Source organism: Bicyclus anynana, chromosome 4 (genome assembly GCF_947172395.1).
Source record: "Bicyclus anynana chromosome 4, ilBicAnyn1.1, whole genome shotgun sequence".
NCBI classification, from domain to species: Eukaryota; Metazoa; Arthropoda; class Insecta; order Lepidoptera; family Nymphalidae; genus Bicyclus; species Bicyclus anynana.
In genome coordinates this window covers 12,876,429-12,893,647 of record NC_069086.1, presented here as the reverse complement: position 1 = coordinate 12,893,647, position 17,219 = coordinate 12,876,429, and the positions used below count along the sequence as shown (strand labels likewise).

The window sequence follows — 17,219 nt, the reverse complement described above, 5'->3', positions numbered from 1 at the left end:
GTGTGTATTTTAAGAAATTAAATATCATGTGTCTCAATCGGTGAAGAAAAACATCGTGAGGAAACCTGCATACCTGAGAATTATCTTAATTTTCTGCGTGTGTGAAGTCTGCCAATCCGCATTGGGCCAGCTTGGTGGACTATTGGCCTCTCATTCTGAGAGGAGATTCGAGCTTAGCAGTGAGCCGAATATGGGTTGATGACGACGACTATCAACGTATATCCTAAAACACTTTAATGACTTTTTAGTGACCTAAAGCCACAACACTGTTATAACAATCAATGTAGTTACAGTTATAACTAATTTCAAAAGAATAACTAACTGAATATAAAACAGAATGTTTGCAGTATATTGATCTCATTCTGGTGGGATCCCTCGTGAGAAACATCTTATAAAATTATTGAAAACTATTAAAAACATCACTTCGACAATGAGTATCTTCGTTTGTATCGCAGCATTGTTTGTTGCTTCAAGTAAGTAAACAATAAAATCAATATTACTAGCAATATTCCGCGTGGAATTTAGATCACAAATTCCGCGGGAACCATTAATTTTTACGGGATGAAAAGTAGCCTATGTGTTAATCCAGGGCATTATATATCGTAATTTAAAATTTCAGCCAAATCGGATCAGTAGTTGTAGCGTTAAAGAGTAACAAACATCCAAACAAACATCCATACAAACTTTTGCGTTTTTTTAATATTATTAAGACTTACCAGGCCACGAAGTGTTTACAGTAAATTTATCACATTCAGTTAATTTTCAATGTGGTCTAAATTTAACTAGCAATAATTGTCATCAAGTAATAAAGAATTTATAGTTTTGCCATGTCCGTCTGTCTGTCTGTCCGCAGCTTAGCACAGAGACTACTTGAAAGTTATAATTTAGCATGAGTATGAACATTAAATATGTCGACAAAGTCATAAAACAAGTTCTTGAAAAATATGTTTATTAGGATAATATATTTTTATTTTTATAATAATATATTTTTTAGGATAGGAAATATATTTTCCCCTGCATGTAAAGTGACGGTATTTTTTTTTAGTTTTTTTATATCATAATGTGACTTAGAGTCGACCAACTAATACCGTTGTTAATTAAATAGATAAAGTTGTTAGTATGATAACTCAAGGCCAGAAATTTGGCATATGTATATTAATCACGTCTTTAAAATTGTAAAATTAAAGTTAGAAAAAAAAACATTTTTGGGGTGTACCAAAAAACATGTAAAGTGAGGACATTTCTCGTATATTCAAAATCGCTGTCTATTTTATGACATCACGATTTTACTTGGTGTCACTAAAGGAATAAACGTAATAACGAACGAACTAATCATTAACTAATAATTTTGTAAAACATTTCGTTAGATTAACATTTCGTTAGATTACGTGACTTCATGACACAGTTAAAATATTATTTACCTACATTGCCGATTGCGTTTTAGTTCGTATTGCCAAAAAATAATTAAAAATAAAATTGTCTCGATAAAATATCATTTTTTTTCAATCTAGTAGATAATTTAAGACTATTTTAGGAAAAAGTGTCAACTAGCCTATAATTATAAAAGAACAATCAAATGTCCTGACGTTATGTAGGAAATTATATCCTAGAGCTTTTATACCTATATATTATATTTTTGTCGATATCTGACGACACCTGTCATCAAAGTGGAAGCAAGCTTAACTCTGATAAAGGTGTTTTCCAATATTAATTTATTAATTATTTTCTATTTATTTCGCTAATTGTGTGTTAAATACGTACTGTTTCACAGCCAGTGCTTTTTTCGGTGGGAAGTCATCAGTCTGCATTAGAGGAGACGGCTACGTACCGATAGAAGGAGTCTGCGATGCTTATACAGAATGCAACGTAAGTGTTTTTAAGGACATTAATATAAAAATACTAACGGACGCCTGCGACTTCGTCCGCCTGGAATTTAGATTTTCACAAATCCTTTGGGAACCATGGATTTTTTTGGGATGAAAAGTAGCCTATGTGTTAATCCAGGCTATAATATATCTTAATACCAAATTTCAGCTAATTCGGTTGAGTAGTCGAGGCGTGAAAGAGTAACAAACATTAAAATCATCAGTTTTTGCAAATCTCGGGAAACCATGGATTTTTTCGGGATAAAAAGTAGCCTATGTGTTAATCCAGAGTAAAAATATTTCCATACCAAATTTCAGCTAAATCGTTTCAGTAGTAGCGGCGTTATAGAGTAACAAACCTCCAAATTATCCAAACATCCATCCACAAACTTTCGCATTTATAATATTAGTAAGAAGTAGGATTTTCTTCATAATTCAACTTCGGCAAAATTCGACATAGACTTTTAGCTTCATGGCAACTTTGCCAGATATAATAAAACTGTAACAGGTCCAATTTTGCACATTGAAGATATTTATGCATGCAACTTTGTAGGAGTGTTGATCATATTAAATATTTCCACTTCAAGGGACTCGATGCAGTGGAGAGGCAATGCCCAGATGGACTTTATTTCGACCGCAACATTCTGTGGCCAGCTGATCCCTGCGGCTATCCCACCGACATACCGTGCGAAGGACGTACCCGTGCGTATTTTAATTTAATTTAATCTACCTATAAAAAAAACGTCATGTAAGCCCTCATTAGACGTTAAAAAAGCGTTCAAATATTAGATGAAGTTAAATGAAGGTAGTTATCCAACGCTGCTTGAAAAAAGCGTCGTGTTTTAAAAATGCTGTCGTGTGAACTTATACTTGGGAATGTATTTGTTGTATTTGTACGTTTTAACGTCCGTTAAAAAAGCTCTCGTGCGAATGAGGACTATCTGGAAAAAGCTCTGTTGAACGACATATTTATTTTTTTATCTTTGTACCTAAGACATTTATTTTTACAAATTAGCCCTTGACTAGACAATCTTACTTGTTGGTAAGTGATGATGCGATTAAAGAAGGAAGCGGGCGAACTTGTAGGAGTGGGGAAGGGACTTCTATATCAGCTCTCCGCGCATTAGACTCGGTTGATCGTCGCGCTATACGTATCATATTGTAATGAATCTCTAACTGGAGCTAATCGGCGAAATCTTCTCATCAACGCAACGTCGGTCTTTTGATTTTTTAACGAAGAGTAAAACGATCAATCTAGTCCCTCCATTCCCATTCTACCACAGAACAGCGAGACACCGTGAGAATTGGCATCATCACCCCGTTGGCCTATTGTCGTACCCACTCCTAGCAATCTTTCCCGACTAGTTGGAGGGGAATGGGAATATTGGTCATATTTTTTTTTTTACTCTTTACAAGTTAGCCCTTGACACCTTGACACCTGATGGTAAGTAATGATGCAATCGAAGATGGAAGCGGGCTAACTTGTTAGGAGTAGGATGAAAATCCACACCCCTTTCGGTTTCTTCACGACATCGTACCGTAACGCTAAATCGCTTGGCGGTACGTCTTTGTCGGTAGGGTGGTAACTAGCCACGGCCGAAGCCTCCCACCAGCCAGACCTGGTCCAATTAAGAAAATCTCAATCGACCCAGCTGGGGATCGAACCCAGGACCTCCGTCTTGTAAATCCACCGCGCATACCACTGCGCCACGGAGGCCGTCAAATATTAAAAGTCATAATTTAAAGCGGTCATATTTTAAAAGACATGACAATTTTTTTTTTTTTAAATATAGCAACATGAGCTGTATTCACCCGTACTACAGGGTAGTGGATATGGTATGATGACAGAGCTAAACGCGATGAAGAATGCTCCTGCCATCCGTTCCTCTCCCGCACCCCTCTATCGTTCTGTCCTTGCATTCCTCTCTATCTGTGTTGCCTGTCATAATTATTACTGCTCTAATTTTTCATTTCAAAGATAAAACATAGTGAATTAATCAAGCATTTACCTTACAGAACCTGCAAAGCCTACTCCCGAATGCAAGCATCAATACGGCTTCTTCCCCTCTCCAATGACCAGCAACGACTGCGGACAATATCGGATGTGCGTGGAAGGTCGTGCCACGGACATGTTCTGCCCCACAGGGTTGGCTTTTAACCCTACCAGCAGCCGCTGTGAATGGCCCGAAAATGTGCCATCTTGTAACCTTGAAAGTAATTATCCTCTTTCTTTACTTTTTACAAAAATGTATAGGTACAAAAATGGTCATGGTAAAGCCGAGGTCGCACTTATCATCAATACAATCCATATTCGGCTCACTATTGATCAAGAGAGTCTCAGAATGAGAAGGGTTATGCTGGCCCAATGCGGATTGCCAGACTTCACACACGTAGAGAGTTAAGAAAACTCTCTGGTATGTAGCTTTCCTCACGATGTTTTTCCTTCACCGTTTGAGACGATTAATATTTAATATCTTAAAATGCACATAACTGCAAAAGTTGAAGGTGTATGCCTCGGACCGGATTCGAACTTACACCCTCCGAATCGAAGGTAGAGGTCATACCCACTGGGCTATCACGTCTCATTATCTTGCTGTGATTATGTAATGAGCCGTGATAGCCCAGTGGCCAATCCACATTAGGCCAGCGTGGCGGACTATTGGCCTAACCCCTTTAATTCTGAGAGGAGACTCGAGCTCAGCAGTGAGCCGAATATGGGTTGATAACGAACGAGAACGAATATGGCAGGAACACCTCAATTTTAAACAGTACATGATATGTATATACTCGTAATGGGTGCGACCACGGCTCTACTGCACCATTTTTGAATTTCTCTGTTTTAATCTAAATATTTTTTTTTGTTTCGTCCTTTTTAGACCCATTTTCACGTAGTCGGGTTACAACTTTTTTATTTTATTTGTTATTACTATACTAATACTTATCCATACTTACTATAATAATAATTTAATGAGGAAAATTTTGATTGTTTGTTTGTTTGCATTGAACTAACAAGTGGCTAAAAGTATTGGACCTGCTTGAAAAATTATTTTAGCATTAGAATCCTATCTAACTGGGGAACATAAGCTATAGTTTATCCCAGTATTCCCACGGGAACGGTAACTACACGGGTGACGCCACGTGGCGTCTGCTAGACTGCTACTCTATGGCATATTTTAAATTTAACCTCTAAAATTATAACTTCGATGTTTTAATAAATATTTTTTTAAAACTTTAATCCTAATGAATGTTTGTTAGGTCTACTATTTTTTTTTTTTAGAAAAAAATATGTTATTATTACATGACCCGGTAGTAGGTATTACTAATGTTAAAGTGTCTAAACTAGGATCTTAATTTGATAGTGCTACTAAGAAAAATAATAATAACGTCTTGGATTAAATTTCGAATCTTCGAATAAGGTCGATTACGATTTATACTTGATTAAGTTTAATTAACGTTCTACCCTAACTCTCACAATATGTTTCAGATTTCCTCGGCTACAAATGCCCACCTGCTGAACTAGACAGAACTGGCAACCCCATTGTGACAAACCACAAGTAAGCTTTTTGTTTTACTCCTATACTAGAGGTAAATAAACTAAAAATAAATCTTCATAAATAAAAAAAATCAACGAAAATTTCTTAACATATACATAACATATACAATCTATATCTAAGCAATATCCATCGCATCTATAATAATGGTTGCTATTTGAACCAGAGACGTCTTTACATAGTATATTTAGGTATTATTTGTGTAAATTACGTTCGATGTTGACCACAACTAACATTGAGTTGTGTATAAATTTCCTGTTTTGAGCGCCTCATTTTTCATGCACTAGTAACACATCTAACAGTATTGAATATCATTGCACATAGCTATAATTTAGTTTCTTAATCGTCTTCTTACTTGTAGATACGAGAAAAGTTGCTACGAGTTTTACTCGTGTGTGAATGGCAATGCTCGCCTCCTCTCCTGCGATGTTGGGTACGCATTTGATGCTCATCTCTCCCGCTGCGTGCGTGAAGACCTTGTGGCATGCGATCATGAAAAAATAAACAGATACTAGGAATACATTTATAAGTTTTGTTATTTAAATTAATGATTTTCTGTAATTTTATTAATAAACTTTAATCATAAAGCATTGTATTGTTGATATTGTTTACCTCTACCAACTGTACTAGTTTTACAATACGTCTAAAAGGGCTTTATTCTTTACAAGTTAGCGCTTGACTACAATCTCATCTGATGGTAAGTGATGATGGAATTTAAGGTGGAAGCGGGCTAACTTGTTACGTACACAGGTTACAAAAGCCACTGGAATGTCTCTCAAAAAGTTCAGTATTTATTAAACGCAAGCTTTTAGCAAAGTCTTATTATAGTGTTATTGATTATATAAATGATAAAAAGCTTAGTGTTAAACTGCCTTAAGAGACTGTGTGTTTAGTTCTAGATAAGTTTGTAAAATGGTGTTAAACAAAAAAAAGTAAACCTTGCTTGAGTTTGTTGTGGGCTCTTCTCGGACCAAGGCGTCGAAGCCAACGTAACTTGAATTTTAAGTTTTCAGCTATTATTACCACCATTAAATTAAATAAAATTACGACATAACTTGACATTTCGAAAGTGCTTGTAAACTAAGCCTAATTGAAATAAATGAATTTTGAATTTTGATGACTTTCCAGGTAAGAAATTACTGGAAAAACGTTATTTTACGTGTTTGGAAGGCCAACTTTTACTGGTTTACACGTCACTTACAAACATTGTAGAAGCTATCATCCACTAGGGATTACACTCAAAACAAAGTGTCATCATACACTTTCCTTGGAACAGAACAAAGGAGGAGAACTAAACTTATATGATACACTTTCATTTTATTTTTTGGCTGGTGGGGGCTCTGGCCGTGGCTAGTTACCACCCTACCGGCAAAGACGTACCGCCAAGCGATGTAGCGTTCCGGTACGATGCCGTGTAGAAACCGAAAGGGGTGTGGATTTTCATCCTCCTCCTAACAAGTTAGCCCGCTTCCATCTTAGACTGCATCATCACTTACCATCAGGTGAGATTGTAGTCAAGGGCTAACTTGTAAAAAATAAAAAAAACCCCAGATATTTTTATTTTTTAAAAAATAAGACAAAAACTTTTACTATATACATACGCCAATAGCTACTCGATCTGGACTGTTTACCAACAATTGCTCAATTTTGTGTTAATAATTAGTTTTAGTTTAGTCTTATCATGTAACATTTACTTTTAATTTGGTTAAGTTATGTCGCTATGTGACTACGCATTTCCGTGGCGTCACCTGGATCAAGGTCTTCAGCTGAAAATCAGCGCTGTGAGTCCATACATTTGCTTGATACATGCAGCACAATGCTGAGCTGAATCCTTTTTCAAGGTTGTGCCAAATATAAAATTAAGTTATTAAGTAAATATGATGGTTGTAAAGTTTGGAACAATTTTTGGAATAAATGCTTTTTCTTTCTTTGTTTTAAAAGACAAATTAAAATTGAGGTAATAAATCGCTAGTCATTTCACATAACAGCAAATAATAGTTATAATTAACTGGTTAATAAATTAATGAAAATTTTGAATAATAAGATTAGAACAATTCGTTAAAGTTAATTTATTTTTGGGGGTCTTGGTTATTTTTCGAAACGCCTAATACTTGGACAAGATTTTGGTCACTAATTAGTGAAGTCATGCAAAACAATGAAATGCCTATGAAAGTATTCAATATGTGTATTCTGCCGAAAACCTGGACATTGACGAAACAGCTGGTAATTAAAATAAAAATCTGCCATAATGGAAAGAGAGAGAAGCACAATAAGTGTTACTGAAAGGAATGAGTAAAATTAAAAGACTTTGTTTAATTTCCTACATTTTATCTAATTTTCTAGATTTTAATTTTCTAGTCTTCTAATTTTACTCGGTCCATTTTAAAAATGCATTTTTACAAGTCCAACATGCTGCAAAAGACAGGACAGAGTGGAAATCTTTAGAGGAAGACAAGCTGAACCAAAATAACGACCGTTTGCCGATGTTTAAAATAGGCAAATTAAAATTTAATCTAGATGTAAAAAACAATGAAAACAGCAATAAAGGCTTTTTTAATTAAATATGTTTTTATAAATTTTTTTTATTTATATTAGACTTGCGCTTGACTACAATCATGCCTGGTGGAAAGCAATGATGAGGTCTAGGTTGGAGCGCGCTTGCCTAGAAAATGCCTATTCACTCTTGTCTTGAAGGTGCACAAATCATAAGTGTTAGGAAACACAGAAGCTGGAAGGGCGTTCCACATCTTCGCTGTTCTTATAAGAAACGTCGATGCGAAACGTTTTGTGCGAGTCGACTGGACATCGACAACAAAAGGATGCCAATTTGCACGGTGTCTCGCTGTTCTGTGGTAGAATGGGGATGGATGGACTAGATTAAAAAGATCCCGTGAGCACTCTCCGAAATATACTCGGTAAAAAACCGAAAGACAGGCAACGTTACGTCGGTGTTGAAGACTTTGCAGGTTCTTTCCAGTTAGAGATTCATACGTCTAGCGCGACGATCAACTGAGTCTAATGCGGAGAGCTGATATTTAGCAGACCCATCCCATTGGTGACTGCAGTATTCCATGCTTGTTCGAACCTGTGCGTGATATAGGGTAAGAAGCTGTTTAGAGGATGTCTAATTTTTAATACTCTCTCCGCGTCGTGTTCGTCATCACTGAGGGTCGTGATCCCTGTCACACAATCACTACTTTTTCCCGCACGATGTCACGCCATGCGGCTTGACTTTACGCGACTTGTAGAGCTTCGTGTACTCTTGTATCGAGAGTGGTGCGGATATAGTCTGACCAACGCATCGGGCTACGTCCCCGAGGTCTCTTCTCTTCAACTTTGCCAGTGATAACAAGGATCCTCTGAAGACAGGTGGTGGAAAGTCTTTTTGAGATGTTGAGTTGTTTCAACACTGATGCATTGGTCCTATGCGCTGTCCAAGGAATACGGAGCATTCTTCGCCAGCACCACATTTTGAAAGCGTCTATGCGATGCCGATCAGCTGATTTGATGGTCCATGTCTCAGCTGCATATGTGAATATTGGAAAGATTAGAGTATTAGTATTATAAGAATACAATACAAAATAAATACGTTATGAAATGATATGCGTTATCTACCTTCATTTGTAATTTATTTGTTGGTAAACAGTGCACTTCGAGGATGGCTATATTAGGAACATTTTAAAACTATGAAGAAAGAAAGTATTGGGTAGATTTTTGAGAATAAATACTGAAAGAATAGCGACTCGTTAATGCAACTTTGATCACGTTTACATTAGTCTACGCTACGCTACTGTCTCCTGCTTGCATTATCATCACATCAGCTTCTGGAGTCCACTGCAGGATGTTATATGCATTTTATAGGGACTTCCAAACACCTCTGTTGAGCTGCCTGCATCTAGCGACTCCCTGCGACTTGCTTGAAGTCCATAGTCGAGCAACACTGCGTTTTCCGGTGCGTAGTCGCCAAACCTTGGGACTCCATCTATAGGCTCTTCAATTTGTGCTCCGACAATTGTATGCATTTCTTCAACTTCGAGTCCCGACTCGTTGAGCTATGTCGGTGACTTTGATTTATCTGCGATTCTCCTTATTTCTGGATCGTTTTCTTTAGACTTTTGTCTTTATGCACCAAAAAATTTTAGACAAAAGTTTACATGGCTAGTTACAATGAGACTGATCGTCGTAGCCGTAATTTGCTCGGGACATTACTGTGGTCGTTGTATAGCGGTATTTTGTACATTTGCTGACAAGTTCAACAGTATTTTAATTACATTATTCATTTGCAAATGACAAAATATATTATTGCTAAATGATTTTAGATTTTATATGATAATTACGATATACATTATATAAGAACATTTTTCCATATAGCATTATACCAAAAAGGTTCCACTGCACAAACACGTGTCTGCAGTAGCCATGGCAGGAAAACAAATATTGCTATTATTACTTCTTCCACTGTTGTTTTTAGGTAAGTGACACTAAACTATATAGATATATGACCTGAGCCTCTGATTCCTGAGGGGTGAGGGTTCAAATCCGGTCCGGGGCATGCACTTCTAACTTTTCATTTGTGTGCATTTTTAACCGACTTCAAAAAAAGGAGAAGGTTATCAATTCGTAGGAATCGGACTTGATAATTTTATATTTTATTATGGATGAGAACTCTCCACCAATATGTGTTACGACTTGCGACTGTATGGGTCTGGTGATTAAATTAATTCAAGTCGTTTAAATCATAAAGATTTAGGATTTTCAGACAGTTCTTTCAGAAATGGGTTTAATTAACACAGCACTAACTTGGTACCGCCTTCAAACTGATTGCACTGAGCAAACTGAGAAGGTAGCACATACGATGTTATTTTTCGCTTTTTAGTTTAGTAAAAACATTTTTATAATTTTGAAGTCGGTTGTATTTTTTTATGAATTTTTTTAAGCATTTAAAACGCCGCGGTATTAGCGCATCACAAATATACATACCCATAAGGAATATAAAAAAAACTAAATCTGTTTTTTTTAATCAAAACACATATTTCCGTTTTTATTAAATAATTGTTGAAAAAATTGCTTTAGAAGCAAGAAAAAGGAAATCAAAATAAAGATAATAATTTACGATAATTGAAAAAAATTCCATATAACATTACACCAAAGTATTGTATTATTTCGTTATCAGATGGAGTACATTTGCAGTACAGTGCGCCTCAAGCAGGGATACCCTGGATCGAACCGAGTGGAGCAGATCTAATATATGATACCGGAGACATAGTACCACAACCAGGGATACCCTGGAGTCCTTCGAATGATTCTCCGGATGCCAATGATTATCCGGCTGACAGTGATTATCCGGCTTACAATGATTATCCGGAACCAGATGTCATATACGAAGTACCAGTTGATACAGCCGAAGTGGACTATGACCTGCCAGATTCTCCTAACAGTATACTCGGCTACATCTGTCCACAACCAAGCGGCAACTTCAAATACGCCGACCGATGTGACGCATATATCCAATGCAATGTAACACTTCATTGATACATTTGTAAAAAATTATGGTTTAGTTTATAGGATTTTAATAATAATAATAATACTTATATTCTCTTTACAGGATTATGTGGCTGTTGTGTACTTATGCCCCGATGGTCTTCAATTCAATCCTTATAGTGAATGGTTGGACTATCCTTGCGAAGATCCTTCGATAGTGCGCTGTGAGGAACCGTCAAGTACGTATACGTGTAAACAAATAAAACCGGCCAAGTGGTTGGTTTAGGGTTCCGTAGATTAAGTTAGCGCTTTAATCCCTCCTGTAATGTACAAACACAAAAATACCGATTTAGATTCCCCACACCATGGGATAGACGATAAAAATTCACTTGCATGAAGAAAACGTAATTTATTTTCTAATTTTTTGTTTACCACTTTATATACATCATTAATATACATAACTATACTAAATTTCAGCTTTCTAGTTTTAATAGACTCTGAGTTAGCTTACTGACAACTTTATCTGTTTAATGAGCAATGGAATTAATATGCAATTTTCGATTTCCGATTACGTTTTTTAACTTGGTTTTTAAGTGCTTTTAAACAGCAATTGTTACTTAGTAGTTATAGTTTTTCTTATTATTTAATTATATATTCTACTCTCGTTTATTTATTTACCTATCCATAAATAACCGTTTAGCCAATCGAAGGGGGCACGTGACTAAGAAAAAATAACTCTTAAAAGCTTAATATTTTACAAAAGAATATCTAAATCGAAAAATATTTAAAGAAGACTCTCATGTCTGTTAAAGACCTATCCAACGATATCCCGCACTATTAAACGAGTAAAAAATTCATCCCCACTTTACGTGTGCCCTAAACATAAAAATTAAAAAAGTCCGTTAAAAAATCTCTTGTGCGAATGGGGACAGTTTCTTTTACAAAATGTTATCAATGATCAAATCACTAGTTTGAACCCTTTCTTAAATTAAATGTTATTATCTAATATATAAAATTCTCGTGTCGCGGTGTTCGAACTTGAACTCCTCCGAAACGGCTCAACCGATTTTGATGAAATTTTTTGTGCATATTCAGTAGGTCTGAGAATCGGCCAACATCTATTTTTCAAACCCCTAAATCCTAGGATAGGGTAGTGGTAGGGTAGGGGTATGGTATAGGGATAGGGTAGCGGTAGGGTAGCGGTAGGGTAGTGGTAGGGTAGTTGTAGGGTAGGGTAGGGTAGGGGTAGGGTAGGGGTAGGGTAGGGGTAGGGGTAGGAGTATGGTAGTGTAAGGTAGGGATAGGGAAGAAGGGCAAATAAATAAATTAATAAGTCAAAGCGAAGCTTGAGCGAGTCCGTTAGTGTTATATATTAAAATGTTATTTTGATATTTACAGAAACTGTTATTGTCAACATTTCTCCGCCGTATTCACCAAACGTAAATTTCACCTGTCCTGACTCCGAAGGTTACTACAAAAATGGGAATGACTGTAAAACATATATAGAATGCAAGGTAACTATACTTTTAGTTATAGTCAGGGATCCCTAGAAAATTTTGTACCTACACCTGATTACTAACAAGCTAATTTTTCATGAGCAGCTTCATCTCAATGAGTCTATCAACTTTTTATTTACGAAAATTCTTGATTCTGGTAGCTGACTGAGTTACCAGGAAATGAAAATTTCAGAGCGTCGGAACGAGATAATGTACCACGCAATTTGTAGGACATTGTCACTTTTTTTAACTTTAATTTTAAGTTCTCAACTTACTGTCACCATTATTTAATAACATTACCTGCTGGCCTATTCACTATTATGGTCTTTATTATCGACTTATTAAAATGAACATCAAATCAATCATACAGTAGGATTGGATATCACACAGTAGGTAAAATGTCATTTACCTACTGTGTGATATCCACGAGTAAGCACTGGCTGACATTTTTACATAGAATCTCAATCTATACTAATATTATAAAGCTGAAGAGTTTGTTTGTTTGTTTGATTGAACGCGCTAATCTCAGGAACTACTGGTCCGATTTGAAAAATTCTTTCAGTGTTAGATAGCCCATTTATCGACGAAGGCTATAGGCTATATAGTATTCCTACGGGAATCACGCGGGTAAAACCGCGCGGCGTCAGCTAGTTTCGTATATATCAACTAGAATCTGTCAAAGATAGTGAATAACCCTGCTGACGTTTCAAAAGTGCTTGTAAACTAAACTTAATCGAATTAAATGTATCTTAACATTGATTTTTACGTTTTACAGGACTATGTGCCGCTTGTCTACAATTGCTCTGCCGGTCTTTACTTTAACAAAAATGCGCAATGGATCGGCTATCCCTGCGCAAATGCTTCAGTAGCGCAGTGTGAACCTTGTACGTACACATAACACCTACCTAACGCCCTCGACTTTGTTTTTATTGTTTAAATAATAGGCATAGGTACACTGAGAGAATCTGTAGCAAACCAGACACTATTACGCTTGTAGCCGGCACTGTGTATTATCGTCTCAGACCAATTATAGAAGGACCTGCATCGCACTCATAGTCACGAACAAAATTGTCTGTCATTTTCTGAGGAAAACGAGCTTAGATTTGGTATAAATCTTATACTAAACTAGAAGTTTTTGCCCGTTTTTTACATAATACAAATACACAAAAAGGTAGTTTTACGAAGCTCTTTAACCGACGAACACGATTACAACTATTTAACATCGATAGTATAGAGACAGTTTTTATAATCGCATTAGATCGTTGATCATACATTCACACACGCAGAGAATAAATATAATTCTCTGGTATGCAGGTTTCCTCACGATGTTTTCCTTCACCGATTGAGACACGTGATATTTAATTTCTTAAAATGCACATAACTGAAAAGTTGGTGGTGCATACCCCAGACCGATCGAACCGACACCACCCATCGGAGGCAGAGGTCATATCCACTGGGCTATCACTGCTCTTCTGTGTATTATACAATTACAAGTTACAGGTACTATTAGTTTACACGATACCAAAACAGGTATCGTGTTAATAACTATACGCACTTGATAAAACACAATATTTAGAAAGCACAAACACACACTTCAATTTGAATTATTTGTATTGATTGTGTTTTATTACAGTTCAAGCATATTTTTTTTTTAATTTAATGTTTTTTTTTTTTTTTTTTCAGCTAATAGTTCCACTGCTAAGCCAATAACAAATAACTATATAACATATAACTACGTGTGCCCCCAACCGTATGGCTACTTCAAACAAACTGGACAAAAATGTGGCGAATTTGTTGAATGCAAGGTGAAGCTACTTTCTTAACATTAGTCATCATCATCATCATCATCTTCATATCAGCCGATGGACGTCCACTGCAGGACATAGGCCTTTTGTAGGGACTTCCAAACATCACGATACTGAGTTACCTGCATCCAGCGAATCCCAGCGACTCGCTTGATGTCGTCAGTCCACCTGGTGGGGGGTCGACCAACACTGCGCTTTCCGATGCGGGGTCGCCATTCCAGCATCTTGGGACACCAACGTCCATCGGCTCTTCGAACTATGTGGCCTGCCCACTGAAACTTCAGCTTCGCGACTCGCTGAGCTATGTCAGTGACTCGTCTGCGGATCTACTCATTTCTGATTCGATCACGCAGAGAAACCCCAAGCATAGCACGCTCCATCGCCCGCTGAGTGACTTTGAGCCTTCTTATAAGGCCCATCGTCAGCGACCAAGTCTTGGTCACTTTCTTAAGATTAGTATTAAAATAGCATTATGACAGTTTTTGATGATGATGACAGTTTTTTTTTAAATTACAAATATCTTTGTTGTTTGTGCTCGAGACACCAAAACAAAAAAAAATTTTGAAAGAAGAAGACTGGAAGAAGAACCGACGCCTTTTACAAATACAGTAGAACCCGTTTAGTACGATTTCGCAGTGATCCAACTAAAAATGCGTCTTGACGGGAAAGCTATTATTATACGGGATATGGGATAGTGAAAAATATAACGACTTATGTACACATACATAGTTATAAAAAATTATGTATTTGGTGTAAATACTAATGGGGATGATGACTAGGTTTGAATATATTGATTTTTAAGATACATTCGGGTAAATAAGGTCAAAGTTAACTAATTTATACATAAAAAGCAAAGATTGTCTGGATATTTGGAATTACGAAATTTTCAATTAAATTTTATTTTTGCAGTGCGTCTTCAAAATTTTCAGTTTAGTATCGCATCATGTTAAGGGTGTTTGCTGTTAAAGGCAACCTTGTTAAAGGACCTTAATGATGTCCTGACCTATCTGTTGTAATTTATTTGTCGCATCTGGAATTACACGCGTGTGAGATGTAGGCGTATTAAACGGGATGACGAATCGTATTAAGCGTTAGGAAATGTATGAAAACATGTCTCAAGTTGTAGGGACTGGCGTAAAAGGCGTGATCGTCTTAAGCCCGTTCTACTTAACGTTAAGGCTTGTAAATTAGACCTAATTCAAATAATCGAATCTTGATTTCTTTTATTTTGCTAATGGAAATAAAACCCTGAAATATTATTACAGAATAACGTACCTCGCACCTTCACATGTCCTTCGGGATACAACTACAATCCCAACGCGGCGTGGACGCAGTATCCTTGTGCGAACCAAGCAAAAGTACAATGCCGCGGAAACATTGCTGGGTTGGTATTCTTACTAATTCTTGAATTTACTATACAGAGTGCTCGGGAGGAATTCCCATAACTTCAAGGTATTAAGAGCGCGCAGCGCGTCGGTACGATATAGATAAAATTTAAAGCGCAAACGAGACGCCGAATTATGACTTTCACGTGAGTGAAAAGCACGGAGCGATTGACGCGCGACGCAAATTTTATGACGTGAGGGCCAAAACCATTTTTACCTAATTGCAAGTAAATTAAACAACATGACGCAAAACAAAATGGCCATGTTCAAGATATATACTTAATTTTCTATACAAAACAAAAATTTAAGAAAATAAGTTTGCTTTTCCTGAGATTGAAAGCAAAATGTGAGCAAAACATGTATTTCTCAAAAAAATAAACTATCGAGAAAAGTTTTACAAAATGTGTATTTTGTATAGTCATAACAAAGCTTACACTTTGAAATATCATTTACCCATATATCAGGTTCCTAACTTTTCCAGAATCTGATATCCAGAACCATTTGTTACGACCAAATTACATATTGCACACACTTAACGAGACCACATATCATACAAATTATGAGGTAATATGCACTGAGGAAAACTATGTGCCCCACCCATTCTCAATTCAGTTTCGCGACTCGGTATTATATAACTATTGACAATTTAACAAGCTTTATATATTTTTTCAGGTAATAAGCTGTCTCTACAAAGCCGTTTATTGCTGACATTATGCGTAAATTAAATAATAATTATTTATTAAATATTTAGTTTTAAAATGTTTGTTACTCGTAAGCTTAAAAATGTGTTATGTTTTATTTTCAATTAAAGCAATACCTACTGATTACTTTGTCACTTATTTAATCCCGTATAAACCTATTGAAATCTGCACCCTAGATTTTTTTAAGTTTTTCTATACTATTATTGCCAAATTGTGATTTTTGGCTCAAACCTTGCAGTTTCATAGCTGCAGTGAGCTTCGTGTTGCACACGGCAGCAAAACCTCTCGATTCGTCTGTTTTCTTTGTATGTTTGTATTTTACAACTACTTGAAGACGCCTGGGCCGATTTGGATATTTCTTATTTTGTTTAAAAGTACACTCCTAAATTGGTTCCATTGTCATCATGTCAGGATCTGATAGTATGATGTATGATCCTGGAGAAATTTATAAACTTTTAAAAATTGTAGGGATGACTAGTTTGTTGATTTTTTCATTAAATAATTTAAATGACTAAAATGTGATGAAGGTCTTTAGTCACGCTAAAAAAACTACAGTAGCTACCTTGTGAAAATGAAAGAAACAATTTAAAAAATACCTTATGAAATGTTCAATGATCAATGTACGTTTTATGAACCCCTCGTTTCGCGGTATTCAATACAACGCACTCGCAGTAAAAATATCTTTAATATAATATAGCAAACTCAGGGGAGAAGGTTTAAAAAATAAGAAAACCAATGTTGAACATAGTTTATTCAAAATATCTGTCAGGATAATTTAAATACGTCAAACGTTTTCGTTTTCCTGATTGTGTAAGAGCCGTAGGCTCCTTAGGGGACATCAGCGTCGTCACCGGGGGGTTTGGGCGAGCGCAGAAGCATCGCCTGATGGGGCTCGTAGGCAGAAGCAGAGTAGATGGGCGGAACGACTCTCTAAG

General features: G+C 36.3%; 2 protein-coding genes across 2 annotated transcripts; both read left to right on the top strand.

The window, feature by feature from the left end:
• The first annotated feature begins 318 nt into the window (after nucleotides 1-318).
• LOC112050174 (protein obstructor-E-like) lies at nucleotides 319-6,006 on the top strand. The gene is made up of 6 exons (XM_052881217.1): nucleotides 319-473; nucleotides 1,772-1,866; nucleotides 2,453-2,567; nucleotides 3,882-4,079; nucleotides 5,350-5,419; nucleotides 5,778-6,006. The coding sequence occupies exons 1-6, from the start codon at nucleotides 431-433 to the stop codon at nucleotides 5,929-5,931; spliced, it is 675 nt and encodes a 224-aa protein (XP_052737177.1). The 5' UTR covers nucleotides 319-430; the 3' UTR covers nucleotides 5,932-6,006.
• A 3,767-nt stretch (nucleotides 6,007-9,773) lies between these two features.
• On the top strand, nucleotides 9,774-16,407 carry LOC112050177 (protein obstructor-E-like). The gene is made up of 7 exons (XM_052881310.1): nucleotides 9,774-9,887; nucleotides 10,590-10,933; nucleotides 11,022-11,136; nucleotides 12,296-12,411; nucleotides 13,169-13,277; nucleotides 14,077-14,198; nucleotides 15,464-16,407. Exons 1-7 carry the CDS (start codon nucleotides 9,836-9,838, stop codon nucleotides 15,641-15,643), a joined length of 1,038 nt encoding a protein of 345 aa, XP_052737270.1. The 5' UTR covers nucleotides 9,774-9,835; the 3' UTR covers nucleotides 15,644-16,407.
• Nucleotides 16,408-17,219: the final 812 nt, after the last annotated feature.

What these genes read in the sequence shown, in the direction of transcription:
- LOC112050174 (XM_052881217.1), top strand. Translation starts at nt 431, where the DNA reads ATGAGTATCTTCGTTTGTATCGCAGCATTGTTTGTTGCTTCAA. An exon ending in ACCGTGCGAAGGACGTACCC is followed by an intron (nt 2,568 to 3,881) that starts GTGCGTATTTTA and finishes TTTACCTTACAG; the next exon opens with AACCTGCAAAGCCTACTCCC. An exon ending in GCCATCTTGTAACCTTGAAA is followed by an intron (nt 4,080 to 5,349) that starts GTAATTATCCTC and finishes AATATGTTTCAG; the next exon opens with ATTTCCTCGGCTACAAATGC.
- LOC112050177 (XM_052881310.1), top strand. Translation starts at nt 9,836, where the DNA reads ATGGCAGGAAAACAAATATTGCTATTATTACTTCTTCCACTGTTGTTT. An exon ending in GCGCTGTGAGGAACCGTCAA is followed by an intron (nt 11,137 to 12,295) that starts GTACGTATACGT and finishes TGATATTTACAG; the next exon opens with AAACTGTTATTGTCAACATT. An exon ending in GCGAATTTGTTGAATGCAAG is followed by an intron (nt 14,199 to 15,463) that starts GTGAAGCTACTT and finishes ATATTATTACAG; the next exon opens with AATAACGTACCTCGCACCTT.